We start from the raw sequence: 22,555 nt of genomic DNA, 5'->3' as shown, positions 1-22,555 counted from the left end.
CTGACGACATCAAGCTGCGCAGAGCCCTGGACTGTCGATGCAGCAACATCAGCGGACATGTTAATGTCGCCTGTGTCATCGCAGATTCAATGTTCTCTTCCATTCTTTGTCAGTTGTTAATTTCCCAAACTATTTGCTTCTGGCAGATTTGTAAAGATCTTCGGACGATTGCAATTTTCACTGTGGTTCATGGTTGGATCACTCTGTCTTGGGTAAACTTATACCTCTCATTCTGTTCGTTTTAGATTGGTCACAGTGTTTGAGCTACCGAAAGAAAATAGACACACACACCGAGAGCAGTTCAGTTTATACAAATGTTTATTACAAATTCAAAAGCTGATTTCACACTACAATACGCAAGCCCTTCCCAACTATACTTATCAACGCTTGGACTGGTCCCAACTGCCGAAGCGAGGCAACGACTGCACACTTGTAGTAGGTTGTCAGGGCGCTGGTAGCAGCTTCTCCACCTCCCCCGACCGGGACGTTGCTCGGACTCTGGCTGTTCTTCCTTCTTGACAAGGGGTGTTCCCACCCCTCGGAGAGTCTAAACTTCAGCAGCAGGACCACAGGCTTATATACCCCAAAAACAATTAATCATGCGCCTACTCCTTCTAACATTTGTCAGTCAAAATCAGAACTGAACATTATATTCTACAATTTAGAAGATTAGTTATTATGGAACCAGGATGTTATGATTTCCTGGTTTATCTCGTAGATACAAAGACTTATTAAAACTTCTCGAGCAAGACAGGTTGTGACCAATTCGTCAATTTCAGAGTGTTGCATTTGACAACTGCTTTCCCTGGGCCTCACAGTGGAATTCCATTTCAAAGTGTATCTTCAGAGAAATCCCCATAGCTGAGTTTAATTACATCTGCTAGTTCTAAAAGTAAGGTGACCTGCGTGTGGACCCAGTGTCGTCAGTTCCACATAAGCAAAAAGCATCTGGGCACATGGTTTTAATCCTCCATTACACACTCTTCCTATTGTTTCTTGAGGTTTGCATATTGGTGAAGAAATAAGAAGAAACAGTTGGTCAACTACCCTGTCGAACCTGATCAGAGCTGATCCGGCTCTGGAGGTGCTCGCTTCGTTGAGCACCTCGGCTCTATCCACCGCAGTTGCGTGAATCTCCCAGTTCAATTCCCCCCGTCCTTTCCCCTTGCTGACATGTCATGCACTGCCAGACTGTGAGACCACCTGCAAGTTGAAGGAACAACCGAGCACCTTCCATGCAGATGGCGTTAACATGGACTTCTCTGGTTTCTGCTGTAAACATCCCTCCATTATCCCCTGCAGCCTTTCTGTACAAGCTGGCAGAATTCATTCCTATCTACATTATTTTCTATTCTCTTCAATTTGTTGAATAGAAAATATGAGTAAATTGATTAGTGAGGATTATTTCAATGAGTACAGAACACTAGATGGTTTGTTTTGCTCTGAAATCAACAGTTCATTTAAGAGTTTAAAAAAAAAAAAATTTAGACATTTTCACGGTAATAGGCCATTTTGGCCCATGAATCCATACGACCCAATTCATCTACAGCCCTGGTATGTTTTGAATGGTGGGAGGAAACTGGAGAACTAGGAGGAAGCCCATGCAGAAATGGGGAGAGTGTACAAACTCCTAACGGACAGCACAGGACTCAAACCCCAGTCCCAATTGCTTGTGCTGTAAAGGCATTGCACTAACCACTATAGCAACCTTGCCACAGATTCTATTGATCAGATTCTATTTTCTTTAACACAAAAAAATTCAAAGACTGAAGTCAAGCCAGATTTTCTCCTTAGTCATTCATCTGCAGTTTACATTCTTTTAATTTGTTCCCAGCAATTCCATTACATTGACTATTTGATTATCATGGTAGCATTACAGAATCTTAAATGACATTTAAGATTAGCAACAGTGACATATATAATTCCAGTGATCTACAATGAGATTGATTAAAATCATCTTCTGGGGTTGTCATGTTAGTATAAAAAACAAAAAAAAATTATATCTTGCTCACAAATAAACCTAGCTCTATTAACAAAAGTGGTCATTCATGCCATTGTTACTAATCACAATATAAAACATTATTACAAATTTTAAAAGCTAATTGGACAATTTGTTTTGTACAATCTGAAGTGAATTAGGAAATACATAAATTAATCCATTTAGTATTCATTCTAGAAAACAATGATCAATCATAAATATTGATATTTTGGGTTTTAAGAACATTATGATTATTATTATTATTTTGTGAGTATTTACCATATTAGTTCCTTTACAACAGTCCAACTTTATAATAATAATCCCTTTTCTATTGCCCCATACATATTGAATTCCAGGCTATCATGAAAAGCTCTGGAGAAGAAAAAAAACCTCACACTTTTTGCAACAAATGACTTTGGGATATTCTCCACCTCTATCTCATCAGCCTGACAGGAATAATGAATGGGAACTTGTACTGCATTCTCATGGTCCTCCACTCTTAAAACCTCCCTCCTTCTGCAATGTGTCTTGTCTACTCCACATTTATTATTCATCAGAATGTTGTTATAAATGATGAAATGAAGAACCTTAATCCTGAATGTTAAACTCAAGCAGCTGTCATTCAAGAGTTCCCTGCTCAATTTCTACTCCTACCTGCCAGTTATGTCATTCCTGCAAATTTTGGGATTATGGCAAGTGCTTCACATGAAGCTCAGGATAAAAAAAATGGTTGACTCTGGACCTTATATGAAGTTCTCTGCAGAGGAATATACACAGAATATAATTCAAACAGTGTGCATCTTAAAGGGAACTGTGTCCCTGTAATGTTTGGCCCATTTTCTTCAAACCAATAATAAAAAGCAAACTGCCAACAACAACTTTTTTCTTTGTCATTTATTAGGTAGCCAGAACAATTTGCTCATGGGTGTGAACAGCAATGTTTTAGTTCAGCTGCTGCCATCAAAGGTTTCTTTTTCATTTAGACATCATTTCCAAGTTGTGATGATAGGTCGTCCAAAATATGTTGCTCTTCCACCTTTTGAACCAGACTGACCCAGGCGATTTTTCATTTCACAGACAGCTCCATCATTCAGTGCTAATTCTTCATCATAGCTGACAATGAAGCATAAAACAAGGAATTTCTTATGTTCAAAGTCTAAAACAGCTATTTATTTAGGTGAGGATTCAGCATTGATTTTATATTTTTTTAAAATTTGCTTTGGGAATAATGTGATTATGTGCAATAGATCCCATTATTGGCTGCAATTCTGAATTATCACCAGAAGATAAATCTATATAAATTGAAAGCCTTGGATCTTCAAAAGCCACTCAGTAATGTGTAGGGTTAATATCTTTAACAAAACATTGGAGCGGCCTGTTTCTATCCCACTCTGGGAAGATGGGGACAGTCGAAGACATACTTGTGTTTCTGTTGTGTTTTTGCAGGTCTAAAAAATGTTTCATAAAACCCTTTTCTCCAGTTTTGCTCATCTACCATTATATATATTTTTTTTGTTTGGTAAAGCTTGGTAATGTTCCTGCAAAGTGCCAAGGGAAACTGTACTATATTATCTACACAATATTTTAAAAAGTCAAATATTTGCATCATATAGAAAGTTTATTTTATGTGAACATTCCCATAATATCTTCAAAGCTAGGCAATTCTTTTGTCATATATAGAGAATGGAGAATAAAGAATAAATGGATTTATTTTCATGCTATATCTCTATGGATGTAATGGAGATTACTTAGTAATTTCTCTGGAAATTCTTTAGACAATATTTATTTTGTAATTTGTTTTAAATTGGAAAAATCAGAGTTTAGCACAACTTACAGGATAAGGTAATTTCCAAGAGCATCTTTTCCAGGAGTTCTGTGGAACTTCCAAGCTGAGATATCACCATTAGGTACTACAATGTTCAACGTGTCATTGATGAGATTATACTTCATGATTCGGTCATTAGCAGTGCTGGATGCCAATGAAGGAGAAGCATTTACCTACATGGATTACAAAAGATTTTACCAAAATGAAAATAATCAAAACAAATGGACTTCTGAAGGAAAATACTGTTATTTGAAACATTTTAATGATCTCAGTTAGTAAAATCTTCTCTTTAACTTAAAAAGGAGTTTTAAAATGATTTGTGTATGAACTCAGTCACTTTAGTCACTTCTTTAGAAGTAATAATGTCCTTTTCTTTATAATGGCCAACAGACTTTTTATACTCATCTGAGCAGTTAGACAGTAACTCAGTTCAATATTTCAATAATAAATGTCACCTCTGAAAACCTATTTTTTCATTAAACTTCATCAAGTATAAACCTAAATTACTTTTAAAATTTTCCATACTGGACAAGATATATAAAGCATAATTTCCGGCTTCATTTCAACAGTGACCGCATGTGAACCATGGGGGCAGTCATCTTTGGGGCGGACATCTTGGAGGTCGCCAAGGCATACATACAGCAGCAGTGAGTCGGACAATGAACTGACATTGGTGTTTATCATTCTGGACCAGAGCAGCCCACATCAATGAGCAAGATCCACCATGGACATTGAGGTATCTGTCCCCACCGTTGGAACTAGTTGCACCACCCCAATCCCAACCTACACCGCCCACCCCACCACCCCACCCCCCCAATCCAAGCCCATTCATTATTCCTGTCAAGCTGTAAAGCAGCCCGTCACACAGAGAACTGCCCAAGAGTCAACAGCCAGCACTGCGACGGTTATTTTGATGAACAAAACCACTGGACAGGCTGAACCTGCAAATATACTCTGAAATGGACTCTGACACTTCACCCTGCAGGACTTTGTTTCAAGAGAAGGGGTGAATATGGTGGAACACTGTAATACATGCATTGTACTGGTGGCCCGCCCTTGATAGTGTAGCTCCTCCCCTTCAGGATCCCTAATAAAGGTGTTACTGCCCAATCCCCTCCATTTTTACTGCCTTGGAATTGGGCCAACGGCATGCAAGAAATGGCTGTGAGTTTATAGCGATTAAAGTCTATTAATCTTGACTTCTGGTGTGTTGGGTCTAATTGATAGTGCCATAAAAGGTGAATCAGATGCTCCAATAGGATTAGGGGCACATCACAACTGGGTGTCATTTACTCTAGTTCCAATAGTGGAATAAAGCCAGGTTTTATTTATTCTATTATATATAATTCTATATTACTATACTTTTCATCTAAAAGTGAATAAACAGTAGCAGTTAGGTAAATCTCAATTATCACTTATTCAGTGTAATTACCTCAATGAGCCAAGGCTTTAATTTGTTATCAATGATAATGTCATATCCATAACATTCAAAGCAGTGTTTGTCATTCGTCATTACTGGCTGCAAAAGAGAAGTTTTATTTAAAATCTGCAAGAATGATGAAGAAACATTTATTGTATGAATTCAAACAGAAGATTATTTATTTTTGACTTTACAAATGCTCATTAAGCAGACATTCAATCCTCATTATACCAGAGACTTCACAATCCTTTCAATTAGAAATAAGCAATGTTCTTTAGCAATAAAAAGCATTTAATAACTATTGAATTTTTTTGTTAAACATTACTAATATATAAAAAAATACATATCAAGATGTCATACATTTATTCATGCAAATGATTTTTTTACTGCTGATGGTTTTCTGTCATTAATTACATTCATGTTATGGTTTTGAGATGAAACAAGGCCTCAAAATTATGGACAAGGCACAGTAATGTATCCCCATATGCACAAGACTCGAAAACATGCAATTAGAACATGCAAAACTAAAATATTATTAAAACATTAATATAATAGACCATAACAGCTAAGATATTACCCACATCCTTTTTTTTCATTATTTTATTTATGATTTTCCAAACTTAAACTCAGTTATCAACATTATCAATTTCAATGTTAACAATATCAGCATTGACTACAATTTACAATTATCCATTTTATACAAGGTTTTCTGCAGAGTTCAAACTCTTTTTATGTCCCCTCCCTCTCCACCTCCCACCCTCAACATTTAACACTTAACTAACCACAATAACACACAACATTCAAGACATACACAATAAAGGTATAAGACATATATCAGAGTTTTATGGGCTTGTAGTGCTCAGGTTGTTTTCTTTTCTTGACTTTTCCTTGTTGGGATGGGATGGACCCCCCACCGACTGAGGGATAGACGGGTAAGGTAGGGCAATGAGGTGCGATGGTCCACACTGTAATCATGCTCCTATGGAATTTAAGTATGGCTGCCAAATTTTAAAAAAGGTTGTAAGTAATTTTCTCTGGGGGAACACAGCTTTATTTTACTGTGTTCCAGCGTGTAATGCTCAGGCAGGAGTCAGATTTCCAGGTAACCGCTATGAACTTCCTGGCCAATGTAAATGCGATCATTACGAATTGGATTTGAAATTTGGGCAGATTCATTGTAAGGCTCATTTCCATTATGTTTCCCAACAGGAACAACTCAGGGTCCTGTGAGAATTCTTTACCTATAATTTTTCCTAGGACTTGACTTAGTTCCACCCAAAAGGGTCTCACCTTGAGACATATCCAGGTCGTGTGCACAAAGGTTCCTGTCTCAATGCCACATCTAAAGCATTGGTCTGATAATTCTGGTTTAGATCTGTTCAATTTTTGCAGTGTCAGGTACAGCTGGTGTAGAAAGTAGTATTGTACCAGCTCCACCACGCATTAATGTTTGCAGTTATGCTGGTCAGAACTGCTCATCAATCTTTATCCGTAGGTCAGTTTCCCACCTCTGCCTTGATTTGAGAAGGCCTGGTTAGGTCCTTCCACTTGGAGCAAGAAATACATTACTGAGATGAACCTCCACGTGATCCCTCTTCAAATCATGGTCTCTTGTCACTGCACACTGTTAGGGCCATAGATGGACCTAATTTGTCCTTCAGAAAAGATCTTATCTGAAGGTAGCATTGGAATGTCTTATTTGATAAATCATACTTATGCCTGAGTTGTTCAAACAACATGAGGTTCCCCCACTCATAACAGTCCTCTACGCACCACCAAGCATCCAGGATCATGTTAGCTACATCAATGATATTAATCTATTTGTAGTCAGGGGTATTTTTGGGGACAACTCGACTTTGATTCCTAGATATTAGTTAATTTTATTCTAAATTATCATTTATTTTAGTATAGGGCTGACTGTTTTCCCAGATAACAATTTAGCGTGCCATTTAAAAATAAAGTTCTCTGCTACCTTCTCATCTACCCTGTGCAGGACAATTTGTGCTTAGGATGGTGCACCTCCCCCTTCAAAGAGTAGGCGATGCATCTCAACTGGGCTGCCCAATAGTATTTTTGGAGTCTGGTATTTGTAATCCACCCAGACTGTAATTCCAGGTCAATTTTTCCATAGTGACCTTGACCACCTTTCCATACCATAGAAATCTCCTTATTTGTGAGAGAAAATTTTGGAAGAATTTCTGAGACAATGCCATGGGCAACACATTCATTTTAACAAAATTGACCCTGCCCACTAAAATTATGGACAGGAACATCCACCTATTTAAGTCCTCCTCAATTCTCCAAAGCAAGGGGATATAATTTAGTTTATATAAATTATTCAAGTTATTGTCTATTCTGACTCCTTGGAACTTGATCCCATTTTGTGGCCACTTTAGATTACTGTTTTCTTGTTATTAATTCTAATCCCCCTTGGTAAGTGGCATGGCTTCGCTCTTGTCCCAGTTAGCCTTAAAGCCAGAGATATCTCAATAGTCCTCCAGAGTAGAGCGCAGCTTGGACAGTGAGTCTCTCAGATATATCAGTATGTCATTGGCAAATAAACTGAGTTTACGTTCTTCCTGGCCTGCTCTAAAACCCTTAATGTATGGATCCTGGCAAATGGCTTTGTCTAATGGCTCCATGGCTAGTATGAACAGGGCTGGAGATAGTGGGCACCCTGGTCTACTTGCTCTTGTTAGTGGGAAAGCTGGAGAAATTTGTCCCAATGTTCACAGCTTTAGCGTTGGACTCATGCTATAGCACCCTTACCTAATTTATAAAAGTTGGCCCTAACCCCAACTTTTCTAACACTTTGAATAAGAAGTTCCATTCCAATCTGTCAAATGCATTTTCCTTGCATCCAGGGCCACAGCTAAACCTCTCTCATTTCTGGTTTGTGTCAGATGCATTATACTCAAAAGCCTGCGAATGTTATCTCCTGTCTGTCTTTTTTTTAAAAAGCCTGCTTGATCTTTATTTATTAGTTTTGGCAAATGTTCCACCAATCTATTTGCCAGGGATTTTGGCAAATATCTTATAGTCTGTGTTTAACAGTGAAATGGGTCTATAAGAATATGGTGTTAGCAGATCTTTGTCTTTTTTAAGGATCGGTGTAATGATTGCTGTTGAAAAAGATTCTGGGAGGGTATGGGTCTCCATTGCCTGGTCTACCAACTCCATATAAAGAAGCATCAATAAATCTTTATAGTGGAAACGGAGAATGCCGTGGTCTGGAAAACCATCCTCCTGGCACTGAAGTCACATGGCCACCCCATCTCCCAATGGCAAGAATTCCTCCCAGACGCACTCCACTCCATACTTTTATGTATGGCCACTAACAACACACCTCATGAACCGATGTTTGCTTTCCCTAGGAAGTCTGCATCAGGGACTATGCTGCCCACCTGGCTTACCTCCCCAGAACTGGTTCTACTTTGGAAGCATGCCAGGAAATCTAAAACTGATCCACTGATTGAGAGGGTCCATCTCCACCACGATAAACCCCAGTATGCCTACATTGTCTTCCCTAATGGGCACGAGGACATGGTCTTGATCCGGGATCTGGCACCATCAGATGCCCCCTCCAAACACTACTGACCACCAACAGACACCCCCACCCCCACTTCTACCTTAAGGGTCCCTGAACCTGCGGCTGACCACTCTCCACCCATGGCTACTGTTGTCACCCATGATGCACCAACACCACACTCCCTTACCCCCTCCTCCCCCTCCCCCCCTAGATGAACTGTGAACAATGATGACAGGCCAACCTCACAAACTACTCAGGATGCTATGGCAGCACCCCAACCAGAACCACGTCGTTTGCTGCAGCAAAGGAGACCCCCCCCAACAGACTGTAAAATGTATATATTTTATTGTTTCATCTTCCTTTTTTCTCACCCCATAGGCCTCTTCTCAAAAAGGAGAAGTGAATGTGGTCCACTGATATGCTATAACTGCTGCCAGCTGAAGATGCCTCCCGAGACTGATCCTGCCTATAGCTCTTTGCATGCTTCCCATTCCACTCCACCTTGATCAGTCAATGAGGTTGATGGCTGTTCCAGTCTATAGTTAATAAAAGACTATCATTTTCACAACTTCAGTCTCTTGTGATTGTTGATGGTGTGTCACCTACTTCAGCTAAAAAGACAAATAAAAGAATGTGATCATCTATACTTGGTCCGACCAAACACTTGTACAATTTCTCAAAATCTTTCTAATTTGGGTGCTTAAAGCCTTTTTGTTTACTGTACTTGTATTTTTTTTCTCTTTCCCAGTTCTGCGGAAGTGTTTTGATCTGAAATATTAATTGTTTCTCTTTCTGCAGATGCTGCCTAACCAGTTGAGTGTTTCCTGCATTTCTGCTTTTATTTCCAATTTATTCCAGCATCTGTATTTATCAGATTTCATTTGCTTGTCTGAGGCACTAAGTCTTCGTATGGTATTCATATGGCTAAACCATCCCAGGAAATGAAAAACACATAGAAATGCTGGAGGAACTCAGCAGGTCTCACAGCATCCAAAGGAGGTAAAGATATATAACATTTCAGGTCTGAGCCCTCTTCAAGGTACAGTAGAAGCAAAAAGCAGGCAGACATCTTAATTAAAGACTAGAGAAAAAAGGTGGAAGAATGATAAGAGGAAAGGTGAGAATAAACTTTGGCTCTGTGAAAGAAGACAGAGGGAAAAGGGGTGGGGAGGGGGAGAGCGAGAGAGAGAGAGAGAGAGAGAGAGAGAGAGAGAGAGAGAGAGAGAGAGAGAGAGAGAGAGAGAGAAAACTAAAACCAGAATTTGACAGGCTGGATTCAGATTTTATTTTTAATTTTAAAATCCAATCTGATTGAAACTGCCCTATTAACACTATCTCCTTCACTTGATATGCCATCCATCACCCTAAACATTCATTCTCTGCACCACAGGTGCACAATGGCTACAGTGCACCAGGAGGCTACTCTGATAACACCTCAAAGCTCCATTGCCAAGAACAAAAGCGGCTTCAGGCATAAGACAACACCATCACCAATATATTTTCCTCCAAGCAGTTATCAAGTGAATAAATAAAATTGAATTGGGTGGTGGGTGTCTAAAGTTTCTTTGAGATTTAGTTATGTGCCAAATATCCTTTTCAATATTTTCACTTTACAGCTATCTTATTCGACTTTTGAATAGTACTTAAATATCAGTTATACTCACGGCTACAGCTTTGAGGGAATGTACCATCATCCAATGAATCTCATCAAACAGTTTATCAGTGATTTCCTTTCCTCGTGTGCTCTCCAAGTAGAGTTTCAAATTTGCCACAGTCCACTTTCCACCATGAATGGGATTGTAGTCATCCTTCAAAAGTATTTTAAGTTTTCCATTGGTGCTCAAAATAGTTCAAAATAAATAAGAATTTTGTTACTAAATTGTTCACAATTGGTAATTGATCTTAATTAAACAATTGTACTCCTAGATGGCTAACACAGTGAATCCTCTGTTTTAACCAGGCCTTACCCCATGTTTTTGTATGGCAACATTTGTAAGATGCACAAACACATTGTCCAGTTCATTGGTATTTTGACTGTATTTCACTGTACAGAACCGGCAGAAGCCCAACTTATACCTATAACAAAAAATGTTTTATGAAGTCTTTGTTTTCAATCCAAAAATGAGTCATTGATTTTAATGTCAATTACAGAAAAGAGTTGCATACAAAGGAATTGGACAATTACAATGAAATACCAGGACTTATATACTTAATTTCATAGAGAGATAATGATGGGAAAATAAATTAAATAGAATAGCCTTGGGGCTCTATTCATATTCAGCTTCCTCAATAAATAGTGGAGTAGCTAAAGTGACCCGTGAAGGATTTTTCAGTTGTGTGAGAATTAGGTAGGAGTCAATCTTAACATAATGTGGGAATGAGGTGGAAAGCTCAGAAAATAAGAATCATACAATTTAACTGCTGGACCCAATTTATTTTTTTAAAGTTCTGTCTCCTGCCCAAACATGATGGGAAGATCACCATAGGAAATATATTAGAAGGGAAGAGCTAACACCACTTGGGGTCAAGGAGCCTGACATTACCTGCTACAAAACCAGATCCGGTGCAATTGGATCTTCACTCCCACATAAACCCAATGCCTTCTCTGCCCAATTCAACCAAAAGAACAAGGAAGAACCAACACTGCACACCACCCCCATGTCCCCTGATGATCCTCTCCTGTCTGTATCTGAGGACGATGAGCAAGCTGCCTTCAGAAGAGTAAATCCGAGGAAAGCATCCGGTCCAGATGGAATACCTGGCCAAGTATTAAAATCTGTGCTGACCAACTTACCAATGTGTTCAAAACATCTCATTCCAGCAGAGCATAGTCTCCACCTGTTTCAAACAGGTATTAATCGTACTGGTGCCCAAAATGAGTCTGGTAACCTGTCTAAATTACTATTGACCAATGGTACTTACATCAACAGTAATGAAATGTTCTGAAAGGCTGATGTTGAAGTTCATCACTTCCTGTACGAGTGGCGACGTGGATCTATTCCAATTCAATGATCATAGCAACAGGCTTATGGCGGATGCCATCTCACTGGCTCTACACAAAGCGCTGGAACACCTACCCTACAGTTCAGCATTCAGCACCATCATCGCAACAAAACTGAAAAAGGAAACTCCAAGACCCGAGACTCTCAACACCCCACTGGGGAATTGGATCTTTGATTTTCTAATCTCCAGACCATAGTCAGTGAAGATTGGAAAGAACATCTCCTCCACAATCTCCATCAGTACCAGAGCACCACAGGGTTGTGTTCTTAGTCCCCTGCTCTACTCGCTATACACCTCTGACTGTGTGGCTCATTATGACAACAACACCTTCTACAAATTCACTGGCAATACCACAGTTGTGGGTTGTATAAAAAGGGGTGATAAGTCAGCATACAAGATAGAGATTGAAAACTTGGCTGAATGGTGAACCAACAACAACCTTGCACCCAATGTCACCAAAACCCAGGAGCCGATTGTTGACTTCAGGAAGGGAAAACCAGAGGTGTACAATCCAGTGATCATTGGGGATCAGAGGTAGATAGGGTGAGCAAATTTAAGTTCTTGGAGGTCATTATCTGAGACGATCTTTCCTGGAGCCAATACACTAATGGCATCATGAAGAAAGCTCATCAGGGCATCAACTTGCTCAGGATTTTGTGGAGGCTTGGTATGACAGAAACCCTGGCAAATTTCTACAGATATGTGATAGAAGGTGTGCTGCAGCTGCAACATGGTCTGGTATGGGGACACCAATAACCTTGGGTGAAAAGCCCTACAAAAGGTAGTGGACACGGCCCAGGACATCACAGGCCAAACCTCCCCACCATCAAGATCATCTACAGGAAACATCTGCCGTCAGAGAGAAGTAGCAATCATCAAAGGCTCACACCACCCAACAAATGCTCTGTTCTCACTGCTACCATCAGGAAAGAGATATAGGTGCCATAAAATTTGCACCACCAGGTTCAGGAACAGCTCCTACCCTCCACCATCAGACTCCTCAACAACAAACTCAATCAGGGACTCATTTAAGAACTCTTACTCTTGCATGCTATTGATTGATTTCACTCTCTATTGCACAGACAGTTTGTTCACACTTCTCTATTTTTGGGGGAAAAAAGTTGCAGGAGTGTCAGACTAGCACCAACAGGCTGAGGAACAGCTTCTTTCCATCGGCAGTGAGAGTGCTGAACGTCCAAAGGAAATTTTCCACACTAACCATCGGAGACTCATATTCATGAAACAATATTTATTTGTATAGATGAAATACTTGTCCTGCATATGTATTCTTTGTATGCGTGTTATGTCTGGGTGTGTGTCTGTGTTTTGCACCGATGACTGGAGGACGGTGTTTCATCAGGTTGTACTGTACAATCAGATGACAATAAACTTGACTTAGATGTTTACATTGAGTATAGTTCTTTTTTGCACTAGCAAAGAGGGGTAATTCTGCCTTGCCCACAGGAAAAGGAATCTCAGGGTTGTATGTGATGCCATGTATGTACTCCCACAATAAATCTGAAACTGAAAAGGGCAGGTTATTGAGACGCAAGGAATCCTTGTAGAGCCCAGGGAATACTCTTGCCCTTTCTGGTCTGTAAGAGGTCTACATTAAGGTTAAATTTCTGAACTTATCTTGGTTTTTGCCAGTGATAGGATGGCATAGAGTTAGAATGACCCAGCATTTTCCATACCCAAGATTACTTCTGCCTCTTCAGTGTTAGATGTCTGCTGCTCTCATTCTTAACTTCCAACAGTATGTTCAAACTCTCTAATATTCAGTATTACTAACTGAAAATAAAGAGATAAAATGTTGAAATGTATTGTACTTACAAATAACACTTTAATGGACGAAATGAAGTCACTAGCACATAAAATCGAAGATCAAACTTTTTCCCAGCAATTAGAAGTGGGCCGTCTATGTAGAGGGAAATGACATACGTTTCCTTGGAAGAGGATGTCACATAACTGAAAAAGGAATTATAATCAGTACTGGAATCTTTAGGCTGGCAATGGGCCTTACATGATGTTCAGAGGACGTATAACATAATTACAGAGAGGGGCAAAAGATAAGTACATGTCTTCATCGAGATCCAATAGACTCTTGGGATGTACACCTAATTTTTTTTTTATCCAATTGTTGCTCTTTAAGGTAGTTACATATGTTAGTTTCACAAAATCCAGAGGCAAATTGCTGCATTTAGAGCCAAACTACTGCCACTAAGTTACTGGTATGCTCTCTATCAGAGCCATTGTGCTCTACTTTGGATATTCCACTTAAAGGATGTCAGATCTGGAAGAGATTTTCTCTTTTGCGATCAGGGTTGAATGCCTTTAGCTGCAGGAAAAATAGGGGCTTCAACCATAAGAACAATGCAAATTATGATAAATCTGACTGCTTCAAAACTATTAGTGTTTTTGAGAAGGTAAACTGGGAAACATTTTCCAAGGTCAGAAACTCTTTTTATTTGATTGGCCCCTTCAACTGTTCTTTTCTCTGAATTTATTTCTTTTGGGGGTGGAACTGAAATAAGTTTAGTGTGACATGGCGGAGGGAACAAAATAAAACCAAACTGCAGTTGTATTAGGCATTTCAGGCAAATTGTAACATGAACCGCAAATATACATAGCTTGTATCCTCACAAAGGCTAAATATGGACTTTTATTTTTATTCAACTGTGAGTGCTCCTGACATTTTTCCCAAATTTGCTGCTGACCCATTTTAACATTGATTAAGAGCAAACCACATTGTGATAGGTATCAAATTATATTCCGGTCACTACAAAGGACAGTAAAATTCATTCCCAGAATGATATATCACTAAATTAGATGGGGTTTTTATGCTAATTCACAAAATTTAATGTTATCATGAGTATTGCAGGCTTGTTTATTTGCATTAATTGAATTTTTTAAGATGTAGAGGTGGGATTTGAACTCACATCAATAACTCTATTGTCAAGGCCAACCACTCTCAAGAGAGGCTGTGCACTGAAATCATAAATTTTTTTTTTCAGAAAAAAAATGTAGTCGGTAGAAGAGAAGTATGGAAGAAACTAACAACTGCTTGACAAGGAATGGGACCCCCATAAACTTTCAGCAGTGTGGTTAAGGGGGCTATAGCTAAAAAATGTGGAGAATGGCTGGACTAGGCCTTTGAATATTAATTAAGCTAGTGATTTAACTACAATAGATATTGGCTCACTGTCTTGACAATTCCAAGGGATGGTCCAGGAAGAAGGTGATACCATGCCATTATCAAATTCAGTTTAACTATTGTACCTAATTATAAAATGCTCTCATCTTCATGCAGAGCTGGTCACTATAGTCTTTGAAGAACCTATGGAGCCAGTAAATTTACTTTGGTTGCTTCTGCAGCATTCGTAATCTATTGAAGTGCATTGATCCATGCATTCCTACTAATAAAGACATAGTAAAGAAGAAATTCTGTACTCACTTGGAGGATTTATTGTCACGAGACCATTTCTTGATTTGTGAGAGCTTGTTGATAAGAAATATTCCTTTCCCCTGAGCCTTCCCACAAGGCTTCATGATCCAAGTGCTACAGGGAGTTCTTCTAAATTCTTCCACAAACAGATTATAGTCTGCTGGCAGCATAAACGTGACTGGAATAAAATCTTCATAAACAAAATGAAAATCTTTGAGGAATCCAATTTGTAGTTCAATTAAAATTACATCACATTTATCACTTCCAACTTTTGTAGAATACTGTCAATCTTATTGGGTGAAAGTTTTGCGGCTGTTGGCCCCAAGCATCATAGACAGTCCTAAAATCACAACCATAAGTTGGCTATATAAGCTCTCAAGCTTGCTCTGCCATCCAGTAGGATTGTTGTTGATCTGACAATCTCCTTGCCAACACTTTTGCTTTTTCCCCGTAACCCTTCACTCCCTTATAAATCTTTCTATCTCCGCTTTAAATATACACATGTACTCTGCCCTACAGAGTACACAACCTTGTGAGAGAAGAAATTCATCCACATATCAGCCCCTTATTCAAAGACCATGCCCTCCATTTCTGAAAACATACCCACTGCATTTATCCTGTTTAGTTCCCAATTAATCATCTCTCATTCTTTTAACCCCCCCCCCCAAAAAATATCTAGACTATTCTATATACAGTAAAATCTCCATTATCCAGAATTCAAGCAACTGGCAAAAATCTTGCAGAAAATAAATAGATAAAAGACATGAAAATTTTTACATTGGCGCCACCCAGTGGTTAGTTTCCCAATCACGCCACATATAATCTCAAACAACCGGCAAATCATCTACCAATCGCATAGGTGCAAGGTACTGGATACTACTGTAGTTTTATTTAACTTTTCCTCACAGGGCATTGGGTTCATCCCATATCAATTAACTTTCTTTGAACTCTTACCAATGTAATGATATTTTTCCTTAAAATGGAAACTATCAAAACTCTATGGAATAATCCAGATGAGGTCTCGTCCCTTGTGCAAATGCAGTAAGACTTCCCTGGCACTTATAATACAAGCCCCTGAAGTAAATGCCAATGTGATCTGGTGAACATATGAGCAAGCATTCTGTTTTTCAAGGACCACTAAATCCCTTTGTGCTGCAGCTCTCTGCAGTTTTTCTCCATGAAATTATACTCTATACTTTTGTTCAAAATGAACACCCCTATATTATATACCATTTGCCATATTTTTTTAACCTATCCACAACCTATTAATATCTCTCTGCTTGCTTAACTTAGGGCTATCTTTACAATAAAGTACAGTAGATTTTAGGTGGAGCAATTTTTTAATTGACAGATGGCATAAAGCTACAGTAGTTCCATGAATAATCTGCAATGTATGAAAGATCCATGTTCCAGTCTATTGTCTGCCTTAAGGAGGCAAAGTTGTTTGTTATCAACTAAGATAGCAGTAAAATGTATACCATAAATATTCGTGTATGATGCGAAAAAAAATTCCCCTCAAAAATAGGGTGGGGGGGTGCAATAAACATAAAATACAGGAAGAGAAAGATAAAGTTACAGAGAAGAGACAGAAGATGGTGCCAAAAAGAGAAAAAGTAAGAATAACAGAGAAAAGGGAAGAAGGAAAATCACTGGAGAAGAAAGAAGAAGACCTTACCTGCACGTCGGAGCAGAGAGCCACCGTGGAGAGGAGCAGCCGATCTCCGATGTTGGTGAGTTCCCAGAGGAGCGGTGTCCTCCCGACCGGCGGACTTAAAAAATGGCTCTCAGAGCCAAGAAGAGGTACGCAACTGCGCGTGCGCAAAGAGTTGCGCATGTGTAGTGCGCAAGTGAAAGAAAAGGTTAACGCTGATGGGAGGGAGACTCAGCTGAGGAGTGGCCAGCTGCGGAACGGCCAGCTGAGAGACACCCAGTATCAAGGCATTCGGCTGGGGGAAGTACAGAAGAAAGAAGAAAAGAAGAATGGCGAGAAAGAGAACAAAGGGCGGGAAGAGATGAGCGACAACGGGGCGACCGGCAGGGGGACGACCTGCGGCAGGAGGCCCAACAACAGGAGACACACCAGCTGGAGGCCCACCAAGGATACAGAAGCAGCTCCCCAGAGAAGGATGAAGATACAAAGATACAGAGAAGAGAAGAAGATGACACAGATATACATACAGACACAGAAGAAAAGGAGGAAGAAGACCAAGAATTTCAAAGGAAAGAAGGTAAAATAGAAGGACAAAGTTTAGATAAAGCCTTTTTCGAAGAACAAATGAGGTCATTAAAAGAATGGCTATCATTAGAATTTAGTTCAATCTAAAGAAAAATCAAAAGAGCTAAAGACAGAATGCAAAGCTTAGAGTTGGTCATGATTGAAATAGAGAAAAGAGTAGAAAATGTGGAGGAATGAGAAGCTGCTGTAGAAATGGAGATAAATGATTTAAGAGGGAAGTTGGAAGAGAGCAAAAAAAAAATTAAAGAGACACAAGATTTATTGTCACAAAAAAATTGACGTATTGGAAAACTACAGTAGATGAAACAACATAAAAATAGTGGGCCTGAAAGAAGGCAAAGAAGGGTCAGATATGAAGGAATTTATAAAAGGATGGATCCAAAAGGTGCTGGGAATAACAGACTCACATGAAGAAATAGAAATCGAAAGGGCGCATAGAGCACTAGTACCAAAACCACCACCACATCAAAAACAGAGATCCATATTGGTAAAATTTCTAAGAAATACGACAAGAGAAAACATACTGGAAGGCAAGAAAGGAGGTTAGAGAAGACAATAAGCCAATGAAATATAAGGGACAAAAAATATTTTTTTTACTCGGACATAATCTTCGAACTTTTAAAGAAGAGGAAGGAATTCAACACAGCGAAAATGATCTTATGGAAGAAAGGGTATAACTTTATCTTAAGACATCCAGCGGTACTCAAAGTATTCATTCCTGGGGAACGGAATAGACTGTTCTAGGACCCAAAGAAAGCCCAAGAATTTGTTGAACATTTGCAGGGCAGGAGAAGAGAGGAGGAGGAATGACAAGAAGGATGACCGGGAAGAAAATATACAAAAGTATGTAATAAATATAAAGTAAAGATAATGTGTATATATAAAGATTTAAAGATGGATAAGAGAAGGGGAAGAAGGAAGAAAAAAGAGGGAGCTTTGTTATAAGTATAGGAAAATAGTGTTCTCTGGGGGTGGGAGAATAAGGGTCATTGCAAAATCGGTGGAAGCTTGTGAGTCAGTTCGCAAATCGAATGGAAAGGGGAGTTGTGGTTGCCGCCAAGGGACAGGAGGCGATTCAAGGAGGGGAGGTTCATTTGGGGTTAAAGGGTTATTGCTTGTGGGGATTGTTGGGATATTTCATGTCTTAAGTGCATTGTCATATATTGAGATTAAAAAGGAAAACTTACAAAACAGTAATAGATAAAAAGGGGATTGAGGTGGTGAAGAGGCGGAAAAGAAGTGAAAATAAAGATATAAGATGGCCATGTTGGACTATATGACTATAAACATTAATGGAATATATAACCAAGTTTAAGTGTATCCCATTGGGAAAAAAAAATCTCATATAATTTAAAAGACAAAGTTATAATGATTGGGAAAACCTGGGAACCATATATGGAACATAACAGAGAGAGCAGGCCTCAGACCACCACCACCTAAAATGATAAGAAGATAAACACGATCAGATTTAATGCGATTAAGTAGATGATGTCTTTTTTGTTTGTATTCCTTTTGTATAAAGATATTGTTTTACTGTATTTTATATGTCCAATATTTACTGTTTTTGGAGGGGGGTGGAAAGGGGGAAGGGAGGGATGGGAGGAAAAATAAAGAAAATGTTACTGTGAATATTTAAAGAGATGCACCTGTAAATATATTGGTTGATATAGTTCATATAAAGAATTACAAAAAAAAAAATGGGGGGGGTGTCGCATTATACATGAGAGTAAATTTAAAAAAATATTTTTCTGCAGACAGGTGGTGAACAGTAGTTAGCAGTGCAACTCAGGCGGCCGGCCGGGTGAGCGATAGTCGGCAGCATGACTCAGGAGGCCAGGCGGGCGCGTGGGCAAGCGGAGAGACGCCAGTGCGACTCAGGCGGGTGAGGGGAGGGGAGGTCGTATTATACATGGGGGTAAAAATTTTTCCCTTTTTCCCCTCAAAAATGAGGGAGGGGGTCGCATTATACACGGAACGCATTATACACGAATATTTACAGTAATTGATTTCATAGGAAGAGAAAATCAATTGTTTGACTTTTTCTTTAATTAAAACTGAAGAAATCTTTTGTTCATTAACATTCAATATCCTGCAAATTAAAATTGTTGTAATGTATAATATTATAGGAAAATAAAAAAGGATTACTATCAATACCCTGTATATTTATTTATTTTTAGCGCAGTAGAAGACGATTCTGGCTGAAACCCCTGTTTTGGAGAGTGGGAAGAAACTGGAGCACTCGAGGAAAACCCACACAGTTAAGGGAAGAACATACAAACTTCTTACATCAAGTGCCAGATTCCAACCCAGGTTGCTGGTGCTATAATAGCGTGGCACCATCCATGACACTAACTATGTTGCCTTCGCAAAAGAATACGATGCAATCTACCTAATATATGTGAAGCACATTGCCAGGGCTCTTCATTTTCTAGAGTTGTTTTTGTAGTTTCTGAATAAATATTTCTGGTATTTCATTTGCTGTTTTCTCTAATAAGAACTAGGAATCATGTGAATTACTAAGTTAATTAATCATTAACTGTATGATTAGTTCACATTTAGCATAATGTGCATAGTTTTGAGTTTCTTTTAATGAACATTAAAACTGTAGAGAACACACAGAACAAGTTCACTAAATTAACTTTGGGGATTCAGAAGTTTGTGGAGTAGTGAACTAAAACTAATAAAAACAAGCAAGAAAACTATGGACTACAAAACGTATAAGCCACTGTATTAAAGAATATGCCTAAGACAAATTTCTACAGGTTGAAAATCTCTGGTCTAACATACTGTGTCCCCCATATTATAAATTTGTCATACAGATCTGTCCTAATTAACTAATTCTAAGTAAGATCTAAAATTAATTAAGACATGTACTCATCTGTAGCTAATTAACCTACCAGTATAACTTTTATCCAACATCATTTCTAACTTTGGTTTACTTCCAGTTCTGGAAGGTGTCGGTCTCCACAGTTTCAATCTGTCTCTATATTTTCTTTCAAGGTTATAGATCAAATGTCTGTATCATAAACTGTGGATAAAGTCCTTCATGAAACCAGATAAGTGACATAAAAATATTACTTAAACAAAATGTGCAGATTTTCCTAAATCTTCAATTGGTAAGATGTGAACCACAAGTTGTAATTTGAGTATCTGGGTAATTGTAACTAAAGAATATGAAAATCATAAGTAAATTTAACTTTAATATGTTTAATCACTCCTGCTAAATCTTAACTGTTAGGCAAATGATAATGTTGAATGAAGGTATTGTGGGACTACTGTGTTAATTTGGAAAAAAAAAACAAATGATTTACAGCAGTTATAAAATTCAATGCAAATTATTCACATGTTGAGTTTCATCTGTTAAAATTTGTGCTGCTTTAAAAGATGTACTGTTATAAAGTTTCTCTTGAAATATTTAATCAATGGGGCAGAAACAAAGAAGTAAAGGTCCATCTGCACAGAAATATTCCCTTGAGGAGGTATATGACAGTCATAGGAAGGGATGGTGTAGAGATAGTGAATACTCAACTCTAAACTCATTCTCTGGTCTCATTAAGAAAAAACTTGCTCACATGGTTTCTTTAAATCTCTATATGTCTCTTCTAATGTATCTTCATTACATACTATAAAGTGCAGAGATGTTAAACAAGCATTTCTTTAATCTCTATTCTCCATCACAAGACAAAGTATTGCCTGTTCTTCATTGTTGAAAATGTTGACACCCTTCACCCAGTGGAGAAAGACCACAGCAGCATCAGAAGATGTCCTATCACTTGCTCTGTTGTGTGCCAGTTCCTTTATTGGTAGCTCGCAAATGCTGAAAGCTAGTTTGGAGGATCATTTTACACATGGTCACTTAAGTGGATAACAGTGCAGGAAATGTTATAGGGAAATATCATACCGCAAGTACCAGCTCTCCAGAAAGCAAGGCCACGAACAAGACTCAGATACTGAATTTAATTGCCTCAGGTATTGAGAAAGGACTGTAGATATACCAAAAAGTGTTTGGTCACATGATGGAACTTATTATGATATGCCATGAATAAAAATACCAAGTATTTGCGAATTATTCTTGCTGTGAAATATCCTGAACATGTGCTTTATTACAAGAGGGATAAGTGATATTTTAATGAAACATTTCATCATTTTTACTGCCTAGCACTGGTACCAAATACAAATCTCATGTTCATGGATTGAAATTGCCTCAGCTAACCTTTAAAGTATGTTGGATTTTTAAATTATTACATTTTTTATCTGCAATGGATCAAAATTCTAAATCTTTCTCTTTGGGCTACCTTCAGTAAATTGAGCATAGCAGTTCACTAGTTTCTTTTCAAGAGCATTTTGGGATGGTCAATAAATGCTAACCTTGTCAGTGACAATCATGTGCCATAAGTTAATGGAAAAATAGTTAAAAGTTATTTCCTCTTGCTTTTCTGTCCGTCAAAGTTTCTCATTGTGCTGGGCTGTTCAGCATGCTTGATGCAGTTGACTGGGGTCTCTTAAACAGTTGCCATATAACATTTGAAGATAGGAAAGGGAAGACCAAACTAGAAAGTTGGTTAAACATTCATGGGCAGCTTTCTTCAATGTCAATGCCAAATGTGATCACTTGGTTCTGACTACAAAATCCAGGACATTATTAATGATAAATATTCCCAGCTTGTAATGATATCACAGGTTCTACCTCCTTTTTCTTTTTCCAATCTGTTTATTGAGTTATATCAAACATATATAAAAGAGGTGGTGGAACGCTTCCACCAGCGTTGTCTCCGCTCCATCCTCAACATCCATTGGAGCGCTCACACCCCTAACGTCGAGGTACTCGAGATGGCAGAGGTCGACAGCATCGAGTCCACGCTGCTGAAGATCCAGCTGCGCTGGATGGGTCACGTCTCCAGAATGGAGGACCATCGCCTTCCCAAGATCGTATTATATGGCGAGCTCTCCACTGGCCACCGTGACAGAGGTGCACCAAAGAAAAGGTACAAGGACTGCCTAAAGAAATCTCTTGGTGCCTGCCACATTGACCACCGCCAGTGGGCTGATAACGCCTCAAACCGTGCATCTTGGCGCCTCACAGTTTGGCGGGCAGCAGCCTCCTTTGAAGAAGACCGCA

At 38.8% G+C, this 22,555-nt stretch overlaps 1 protein-coding gene and 1 long non-coding RNA gene across 5 annotated transcripts in view; one reads left to right on the top strand and one right to left on the bottom strand.

The window, feature by feature from the left end:
- Positions 1 to 4: 4 nt before the first annotated feature.
- On the top strand, positions 5 to 9,320 carry LOC138745984 (uncharacterized). The gene is made up of 3 exons (XR_011346640.1): positions 5 to 212; positions 4,373 to 4,539; positions 9,131 to 9,320. It is a non-coding gene; the product is annotated as an uncharacterized lncRNA (long non-coding RNA).
- Positions 2,228 to 22,555, bottom strand: part of LOC138745980 (polyglutamylase complex subunit TTLL1-like) — a 39,453-nt gene continuing 19,125 nt past the window's right edge. For 2 of the 4 annotated variants that reach the window (XM_069903616.1, XM_069903613.1), the window contains 7 exons: positions 15,210 to 15,390; positions 13,589 to 13,723; positions 10,720 to 10,828; positions 10,417 to 10,560; positions 5,236 to 5,322; positions 3,813 to 3,976; positions 2,228 to 3,091 (listed from right to left, as the gene is read on the bottom strand). In XM_069903616.1, the coding sequence (XP_069759717.1) occupies positions 2,965 to 3,091; positions 3,813 to 3,976; positions 5,236 to 5,322; positions 10,417 to 10,560; positions 10,720 to 10,828; positions 13,589 to 13,723; positions 15,210 to 15,390 (947 nt within the window). In that variant the 3' untranslated portion in view covers positions 2,228 to 2,964. The remainder of the gene's footprint in view (positions 3,092 to 3,812; positions 3,977 to 5,235; positions 5,323 to 10,416; positions 10,561 to 10,719; positions 10,829 to 13,588; positions 13,724 to 15,209; positions 15,391 to 22,555) is intronic. The other 2 variants (XM_069903615.1, XM_069903614.1) reach the window with 1 other exon arrangement.

Source organism: Narcine bancroftii, chromosome 11, assembly GCF_036971445.1.
Source record: "Narcine bancroftii isolate sNarBan1 chromosome 11, sNarBan1.hap1, whole genome shotgun sequence".
NCBI lineage: Eukaryota > Metazoa > Chordata > Chondrichthyes > Torpediniformes > Narcinidae > Narcine > Narcine bancroftii.
The sequence above is the reverse complement of the archived record's forward strand: the minus strand, read 5'-3'. Positions and strand labels throughout refer to the sequence as shown.